Source organism: Natator depressus, chromosome 3 (genome assembly GCF_965152275.1).
Source record: "Natator depressus isolate rNatDep1 chromosome 3, rNatDep2.hap1, whole genome shotgun sequence".
Classification (NCBI taxonomy): Eukaryota; Metazoa; Chordata; order Testudines; family Cheloniidae; genus Natator; species Natator depressus.
In genome coordinates, this window is record NC_134236.1 from 128,925,106 (window position 1) to 128,934,725 (window position 9,620).

The window sequence follows — 9,620 nt, forward strand, 5'->3', positions numbered from 1 at the left end:
GTATCAAACCTAAAAATGTGACCATTTTTACACAATTAATGTTATACTATCAAACAGGAACAGTATGTGAGTTGTGATCTGCCAGGAGTGCATGGTTTTGTGCCTGCATACTGATGTAGACAGCAAAAAGAAAAGGAGTACTTGTGGCACCTTAGAGACCAACCACTTTATTTGAGCATAAGCTTTCGTGAGCTACAGCTCACTTCATCGGATGTATGCTGTAGCTCACGAAAGCTTATGCTCAAATAAAGTGGTTGGTCTCTAAGGTGCCACAAGTACTCCTTTTCTTTTTGCGAATACAGACTAACACGCTGTTACTCTGAAACCTGATGTAGACAGTTCATCCTCAAGGACTAGCTAATGCTAAGGATGATAAAATTACACCTAATATTTTTATATATGTTGAAAACAAATAATTTAATTCCACTGACATCAGTGACATGCCCTCGTGCCCCTGGGGATAGGACTGACCCGGGGTTTGGCTCTGAGAGGGGCGAGGGGACCCCCGGGGGCCGGCTCAGAGCGGGAGGGGCCCGGACGCAGCACAAGGCTGCGGGGAACTCCAGGTGCGGAAGGTCTTGCTGTGCCAGGCCAGGTCGGCCACAGGGGCTGAACGGGGAGCACCATCCCGGCGCCGGTCGGACGGGGGCGATGCGGCGCGGCGGGGCTGCCCCTTCTTCCCGGGGGGCCACCTGTCCTTCCGGGCCACAACCAGCTGAGCACCCGTCTAGAGCGGGGAGGGCGCCAGCTGCCCGGAACAGCGGCCGCGATCTCACGGCACCTGGTTGTCATGGGGACGCCTGGAGGCGGGTAAACAGAACGCCGCCTCCCCCCGCGACGGCCCTCCCTTGGACACAGACTCGCGAGAGCTGGAGGCCCGCGGCCTGGCTCAGTCTCAGCCGCGGAGCGGGTGGAGCTGCTCGGCCTGGGGGTGAGCGGGGGGAGCCGCCGTCCCTCCCACCGCGGGGCTCAAGCTGTTTCCTCGGGAGGCCGGTACCCTGTAAGCCGGGGGAGGGGCCGCGGCTGTGAGCGCCGCTGTCCCCAGCCGGGCCAAGGCAGCGAGCGGGGCTGGGCCTGGCGCCTGTCCGAGGCGGCCCCCGGGGCCTGGTGTCCAGGCGGGAGACTGACCCACCCGCCATCGCCGCTGCTCCGGGAACGGGCGGGGCCCGTAGGCTCAGCCGCGATCCCAGCCCTGGCTTAGAGGCTGCGCCGGGGCGTCGCTGAAGCCTGGCGGCATCGGGCGGGTTCCCGGGAAGGCTCGGGGGCGACGGGCACGGCAGCGAGCGCGCTCCGCGCGTGTGAGGTGTGGGAGACAAGTGCCCTGCCGGGGTGCCCGGGTCTGGGGAGAAACGTGGCCCTGGTCAGCGCGTGCCGAGAGCTGCAGGACGAGGTCATGCAAGCGAGGAGCAACCCAGGGGCAGGCCTGTGTTTTGTTCTTCTCTCCCGTCATCCCCGGGAGCGCCTGTGGGCTAAGCGGAGAGCAGGTTCTCCCGCTCTGAAAGCGTTTGTTTTCGGAGCAGAGCTGGTATGTCCTTGGCATCGTCACTGTTTCATTGCTTCTGGGATCACTCGCCAGGTCAAGCTTTTATATCGCCCTGTGACCCTGGTTTCCTCTGGCCTTTCCTAGGCTGCTGCCTACTTCTTCGGGGTTAGTCAGGGTAGGTCCCATTCCTCCTAGCCCAATGTATGTTCCCTGGGGGAGGCGTCTTTGGCTTCCTCCCCTCTGCAATCTTTTCTTTCATCCTCCCATCAGCGATCCCCTCAGCGCAGCCTCACTTGTTCCCAGGGTCTCTTAATACTCTCACTTCTCCATCTGTTCCTGTTTCATCTTCTCATGGACGTCCCACTACTTCCTCAAATTAAAATGGATACGGTACTCAATGCATGAAGTGTCTGCCTAAAACATTCCGTCCTTTATCACTTTTCACAAATCCACTGTCTGCCTCATCACTCAAGTGCCACCTTTTGCTCTTTTCCCTCATGTACCTTTGCAAAATTGTGGCCTTAGATTGTAAAAGTCTTTAGGGAAGAACATTCCGCAAGTTATAAGGCTGTATAAATCATAGAATCACGGGACCGGAAGGGACCTCAAGAAGTCATCTGTGCCAGTCCTCTGCACTCATGGCAGGACTATGTATTATTTCTAGACCATCCCTGATAGGTGTTTGGAGATTTTTAAGAGCAGGTTAGACAGTGATGGAGGTTCCACAATCTCCCTAGGCAATTTATTCCGGTGCTTAACCACTCTGACAGGAAGTTTTTCCTAATGTCCAATCTGAACTGCCCTTGCTGCATTTTAAGTCCATTGCCTTTTGTCCTAGCTTCTGAGCCTAAGAAGAACATTTTTTCTCCTTTCTCCTTGTAACAACCTTTTATGTACTTAAACTGTTATCATGTCCCCTCTGTGTTTTCTTCTCCAGAATAAACAATTTTTTTTCAATCTTCCCTCATAGGTCCTGTTTTCTAGACCTTTAAACATTTTTGTTGCTCTTCTCTGGACTTTCTCCAATTTGTCCACATTTTTCCTAAAATGTGGCCCCCAGAACTGGACACAATACTCCAGTTGAGGCCTAATCAGCGTGACATAGAGCAGAATTACTTCTTGTTTCTTGCTTACATCATTTCTGCTAATGCATCCCAGAATATGTTTATTTTTGCAACAGTGTTACACTGTTGACTCATATTTAGCTTGTGATCCACTATGACCTCCAGATCCCTTTCCGCGGTACTCCTTCCTAGGCAGTCATTTCCCATTTTGTATGCATGCAACTGACTGTTCCTTCCTAAGTGGAGTACTTTGCATTTGTCCTTATTGAATTTCATCCTATTTACTTCAGACCATTTCTCCACTTTGTCCGGATCATTTTGAATTTCAATCCTATCCTCCAAAGCACTTACAATCCCTCCCAGATTGGTGTCATTCACAAACTTTATAAGTGTAATCTCTCTGCCATTATCTAAATCACTGATTAAGATATTGAATAGAATCAGACCCAGAACTGATCCCTGGGGGATCCCACTCGATAAGCCCTTCCAGCCTGACTGTTTAATTATGTTTAATTATAGAAAGCTAGGTGAAATTTGTATAAGAACTTTGATTGAAATCTCTTGAAGGCAGGGACTCTGTCATTTATGAGTGGAAAGCACCTACTCCATTTTGGGTGCTACTATAATGCAAATAACTGCTTACATTAATATTCAATTATAACTGTTGTACAGTTTTCTTTTTATGGAGGCGATAAAAATTCTAAATCAAGAGTGGTGACAAACTTATTTTGGGCTGAAACATGACATTCTTAGTAGATTTAGAATACTTAATTTAACTTTAAATGCGAAAAGATTTGATATGGTCAACTTTATATTCTGAAACCAGGCATGGTACTTGGAACTGAAATGTTGCCTCTTTGCACACATTTTGTACATGGCCTTTTCACATTCAATATGACAGGATTTGTTTCGAGAAACATACTTTTGAATTTCACTTACGTACACAAATGAGCTGTTATATTAACAGTTTTTACACTTCTTTGGATAACTTCATGTTTTCTGAAACTGTGTTTATATGTTTTGATAGAGCCACTAACTTGTTTACTTAAATATATAATCAGTCATATTTCTCAATATACAGGGGTCCCTGAATATACTTCTGTACACAAATCCAGATCTGTACCTCAGTATCCTACTAAAGCTAGATGAAAAACTAAATGACACATGCCAAAAATTATTCTAATACAAACTATGTTAAGCAGGCTGGCTAACCTAGTGAGGAGGGCTTTAAACTAGGTTCACCGGGGGAAGGAGACCAAAGCCCTAAGGTAAGTGGGGAAGTGGGATACCGGGAGGAAGCACAAGCAGGAGAGTGCAAGAGGGGAGGACTCCTGCCTCATACTGAGAAAGCAGAACGATCAGCGAGTTATCTTAAGTGCCTGTACACAAATGCAAGAAGCCTGGGAAACGAGCAGGAACAACTGGAAGTCCTGGCAGTCAAGGAATTATGATGTGATTGGAATAACAGAGACTTGGTGGGATAACTCACATGACAGGAGTACTGACATGGATGTATATAAACTGCTCATGAAGTGGGGGAGTTGCATTGTATATAAGAGCAGTATGACTGCTCAGGGCTCCAGTATGAAACTGCAGAAAAACCTGGGAGTCTCAGGATTAAGTTTAGAAGTGTGACCAACAAGGGTGATGTGGTGGTGGGAGTCTGCTATAGACCACCAGACCAGGGCGATAAGGTGGACGAGGCTTTCTTCAGGCAACTAACCGAAGTTACTAGATCACAGGCCCTGGTTCTCCTGGGGGACTTCAATCACCCCGATATCTGCTGGGAGAGCAATACAGAAGTGCACAGACAATCCAGGAAGTTTTTGGAAAGTGTAGGGGACAATTTCCTGGTGCAGATGCTGGAGGAAGCAACTTGGGGCAGAGCTCTTCTTGACCTGCTCCTCACAAACAGGGAAGAATTAGTAGGGGAAGCAAAAGTGGATGGGAACCTGGGAGGCAGTGATCATGAGATGGTCGAGTTCAGGATCCTGACAAAAGGAAGAAAGGAGAGCAGCAGAATACGGACCCTGGACTTCAGAAAAGCAGACTTTGACTCCCTCAGGAAACTAATGGGCAGGATCCCCTGGAAGAATAACATGAGGGGGAAAGGAGTCTAGGAGAGCTGGCTGAATTTTAAAGGTTAAAATTCAGCCAGCTTAGTGAGGTTGCAGGAACAAACCTTAGTGAGGTTGCAGGAACAAACCATCCCGATGTGTAGAAAGAATAGTAAATATGGCAGGTGACCAGTTTGGCTTAACTGTGAAATCCTTGCTGATCTTAAACACAAAAAAGAAGCTTACAAGAAGTGGAAGCTTGGACAAATTACCAGGGAGGAGTATAAAAATATTGCTCAGGCATGCAGGAGTAAAATCAGGAAGGCCAAATCACAATTGGAGTTGCAACTAGCAAGGGATGTTAAGAGTAACAAGAAGGGTTTCTACAGGTATGTTAGCAACAAGAAGGAGGTCAGGGAAAGTGTGGGCCCCTTACTGAATGAGGGAGGCAACCTAGTGACAGAGGATGTGGAAAAAGCTAATGTACTCAATGCTTTTTTTTGTCTCTGTCTTCACGAACAAGGTTAGCTCCCAGACTACTGCACTGGGCAGCACAGCATGGGGAGGAGGTGATCAGCCCTCTGTGGAGAAAGAAGTGGTTCAGGACTATTTAGAAAAGCTGGATGAGTCACAAGTCAATGGGGCCAGATGCACTACATCCAAGGGTGCTAAAGGAGTTGGTGGATGTGATTGCAGAGCCATTGGCCATTATCTTTGAAAACTCATGGTGATCGGGGGAGGTCCCGGGTGACTGCAAAAAGGCTAATGTAGTGCCCATCTTTAAAAAGGGGAAGAAGGAGGATCTGGGGAACTACAGGCCAGTCAGCCTCACCTCAGTCCCTGGAAGAATCATGGAGCAGGTCCTCAAGGAATCAATTCTGAAGCACTTTGAGGAGAGGAAAGTGATCAGGAACAGTCAGTATGGATTTACCAAGGGCAAGTCATGCCTGACTAACCTAATTGCCTTCTATGATGAGATAACTGGCTCTTTGGATGAGGGGAAAGCAGTGGACGTGTTATTCCTTGACTTTAGCAAAGCTTTTGATACGGTCTCCCACAGTTTTCTTGCCAGCAAGTTAAAGAAGTATGGGCTGGATGAATGGACTATAAGGTGGATAGAAAGCTGGCTAGATCATCGGGCTCAACGGGTAGTGATCAATGGCTCCATGTCTAGTTGGCAGCCGGTATCAAGCAGAGTGCCCCAAGGGTCCATCCTGGGGCCGGTTTTGTTCAATATTTTCATTAATGATCTGGAGGATAAGAACATAAGAATGGCCATACTGGGTCAGATCAAAGGTCCATCCAGCCCAGTATCCAGTCTACTGACAGTGGCCAATGCCAGGTGCCCTAAAGGGAGTGAACCTAACAGGTAATGATCTAATGATCTCTCTCCTGCCATCCCTCTCCACCCTCTGACAAACAGAGGCTAGGGACACCATTCCTTACCCATCCTGGCTAATAGCCATTAATGGACTTTACCTTCATGAATTTATCCAGTTCTCTTTTAAACCCTGTTATAGTCCTAGCCTTCACAAGCTCCTGAGGCAAGGAGTTCCACAGGTTGACTGTGCACTGAGTGAAGAAGAACTTCCTTTTATTTGTTTTAAACCTGCTACTCATTAATTTCATTTGGTGGCCCCTCGTTCTTATATTATGGGAACAAGTAAATAACTTTTCCTTATTCACTTTCTCCACACCACTCATGATTTTATGTACCTCGATCATATCCCCCCCTTTAGACTCCTCTTTTCCAAGCTGAAAAGTCCTAGCCTCTGTAATCTGTCCTCATATGGGACCCGTTCCAACCCCCTAATCCTTTTAGTTGCCCTTTTCTGGACCTTTTCTCGTGCCAGTATATCTTTTTTGAGTTGAGGGGACCACATCTGTACGCAGTATTCAATATGTGGGTGTACCATGGATTTATATAAAGGCAATAAGATATTCTCCATCTTATTCTCTATCCCTTTTTTAATGGTTCTTAACATCCCGTTTGCTTTTTTGACTGCTGCTGCACACTGCGTGGATGTCTTCAGAGAACTATCCACGATGACTCCAAGATATTTCTCCTGATTAGTTGTAGCCAGCAGATCGAGAGATGTGATCGTTCCCCTCTATTTGGCATTGATGAGGCTTCATCTGGAGTACTGTGTCCAGTGTTGGGCCCTACACTACAAGAAGAATGTGAAAAAATTGGAGAAAGTCTAGTGGAGGCAACAAAAATGATTAGGGGGCTGGAGCACATGACTTATCTGAGGCTGAGGGAACTGGGCTTATTTAGTCTACAGAAGAGAAGAATGGGGGTGGATTTGATAGCTGCTTTCAGCTATCTGAAAGGGGGTTCCAAAGAGGATGGATCTAGGCTGTTCTCAGTGGTAGCAGATGACAGAACAAGGAGTAATGGTCTCAAGTTGCAGTGGGGGAGGTTTAGGTTGGATATTAAGAAAAACATTTTCACTTGGAGGGTGGTGAAGCACTGGAATGGGTTACCTCGGGAGGTGGTGAAATCTCCTTCCTTAGAGGATTTTAAGGTCAGGCTTGACAAAGCCCTGGCTGGGATAACTTAGTTGGGGATTGGTCCTGCTTTGAGTAGGGTATTGGACTAGATGACCTCCTGAGGTCCCTACCAACCCTGATATTCTATGATTCTTCAAACTCAAAGGCCTTAATTGAATACTTTTTCCAAACCGTAAAATCACTACCTTATCATTTTTGACAAAAGGTCTAATTCCACCCACCTACATGTTAAGTTTATTAATTTGAAATAAGGTAACATTTGCCCAGTTCACATCAGCAAGCTAATGCATTTGCTGAGCAATTGCTACTTAAAACTATGTTTATGCTTTATCTAGTTAACCAATTAAAGTATATTAAACCTCACATTAGCACATTTACATTTTTGGTCCCATATGAGATATCAAAGAATATACTTCACTTAATTTTATAAGGACTAATGTTTTGAAATGGAATTGGATACTTTAAAGACAGGAATTTAAGAGATCTTTTCCAAGAGTGGACCATTGAAACCTGAGTTATTTCTTCTGTATTAACAGGGTATTTACAACACATGATGTTGGAAGAGTTCCTTTAATGTCAGACATAAAAGAGTTATGGCAGCACGTTGGAAGAAAATGTTGGTGATCCTTTTAGCAGCTCAAGCATTGCTTATGGGTCATAGCTTTGAGGAAGAGGATGTACCTGATGAATGGATTCTTCTTCATGTAGTCCAAGGTCAGATTGGAGCTGGAAACTATAGCTACTTGAGACTAAATCATGAAGGGAAGATAGTACTTCAGATGCAGAGTTTAAAAGGCGATGCCGATTTGTATGTATCTGATATGACCCTTCACCCCAGTTTTGATGAGTATGAGTTACAGTCTGTAACTTGTGGTCAAGATGTTGTTTATGTACCAGCCCACTTCCGCCGCCCAGTGGGAATAGGAATCTATGGTCATCCCTCTCACTTGGAGAGTGAGTTTGAAATGAAAGTATATTATGATAGAACAATTGTAGATTATCCATTTGCGGAGGCTTCCTACAACCCAGAAGAGATGGAGACAAGCCAGAAGCGCACTCATTCAGCAGAAGATCAATCTCAGGATGAGGAGTCTATTTTTTGGACTATACTCATTGGAATTTTAAAATTAATACTTGAAATTCTTTTTTAAAATAATCAACTGGACATACACTGGACTAGAGTGCACTTGTAGCCTATGACTTTGAACATGAATGGCTTGCTGTGAATATTGGTACTCTTTTTTGTAAAGTTACCTGAAGAGGTATTCAGGTTACCTTTTCTATGCTGAGGAGGGGAAAAGCAAAGCCATAGTTAATTTTGTATTGAAGCCCCTTTCCCACCTTCCAGAAGTAAAATGAGCAGAAAGCACAGTATTTGTATAGTTTTCTTTATAAATCAGGGTTAAAGTGATTGTACAATAAAGGGAATCTTATTAAAATGTATCACTTTGAACAGGTGCATAAGAAAATGGATCTTGATAATTCACTGTATTTTCTAGTAATGTGACAATTTTATACAAAGAAAAGTTGTAAAATCTGAAAGGTGCAGTTTTAACAACCCCATCCAATTTAAAATAAAGAACTAATTTTCTAATCTCTTTGCAGTGTGAACAGATCTTTAGCACGTAGCACTTTAAAATGCTGACAATCATTGGAACTTGAAAGCAGTGTACCAAAGACCAGGAAATATCAAAGTCAAGCGTTAAGGTGAACAGTGATTTTAGGTGCCTAGTTATATCCAATTTAAAGGAGCCTGACTTTTCAAAGGGTAGGTGCTCAGTGCTTTTTTTTCAATCTGCTCTCTAAGGTATCAAATTGGGCATTTAAACTGAAGCACCCAAATCACTTAATTGCTTTTTAAAATCATGACTTGAATCAAGTTTGCCATCTTCTTTATTTTCTCTAAAGGTAGAGGCTGATCTTTTTAGTCAGGGAAAGAATTATAATGAATCAGTTATTCAGCTATTTTTGTATCTGTAAATACATATATATATAAAGCAATATTGCACTGCTCATTAAAAGCAACTCAGCCTGCATGATCATAATCAGGAAAAGGTTTCTCTCCATTATGTACCCCTTTTCTTAAGCGTAACCACAATTTTAGTGCCACTTCCATAGTATCATCTATTCTCTATATGGTTTTTGGTGCATCTTTATGAAAATTAGATGCATTTAACTTTTGGGGTGCAAGTTATTTTCCAGTTATAAGGACTTAATAAAGGAGACTGGATTTTCTGGCAATGCATTGAAATTTTTATGTATTACTCCTACAAGCTTCAAAGTCATGGCTTTTTTTAAATTAAAGCAACGCTGATTATAGTAATTGAATGCTTTGATTGAATCATGGGGAATAAAACTGAGTTCTATGCAAATACCTAAACTTTTGTGTAGCTTTCTGTCCATGTAGAAGTTATTGCTATGCAACATTGGCATATACAAGTGTGTTGCTATAAACTGCCTCGTTGAGAGGACTTTCAGAAAGTTTTCCCTCTTGAATGGAAA

At 44.4% G+C, this 9,620-nt stretch overlaps 1 protein-coding gene across 5 annotated transcripts; it reads left to right on the forward strand.

Moving 5' to 3' along the window:
• Positions 1 to 792: 792 nt before the first annotated feature.
• Positions 793 to 9,478, forward strand: C3H6orf120 (chromosome 3 C6orf120 homolog). 5 transcript variants are annotated; one of them, XM_074948794.1, is made up of 2 exons: positions 793 to 931; positions 7,655 to 9,478. In XM_074948794.1, the coding sequence occupies exon 2, from the start codon at positions 7,712 to 7,714 to the stop codon at positions 8,267 to 8,269; it is 558 nt and encodes a 185-aa protein (XP_074804895.1). In that variant the 5' UTR covers positions 793 to 931; positions 7,655 to 7,711; the 3' UTR covers positions 8,270 to 9,478. The 5 variants fall into 5 exon arrangements, with proteins under 5 accessions (XP_074804895.1, XP_074804893.1, XP_074804894.1 ...); XM_074948792.1 differs by having other exon boundaries at positions 863 to 1,000; XM_074948793.1 differs by lacking the exon at positions 793 to 931 and adding an exon at positions 1,075 to 1,525.
• The last annotated feature ends 142 nt before the right edge of the window (positions 9,479 to 9,620 follow it).

Excerpts from the sequence above, each read along its gene's own strand:
- C3H6orf120 (XM_074948794.1), top strand. The coding sequence starts at position 7,712 with ATGGCAGCACGTTGGAAGAAAATGTTGGTGATCCTTTTAGCAGCTCAA.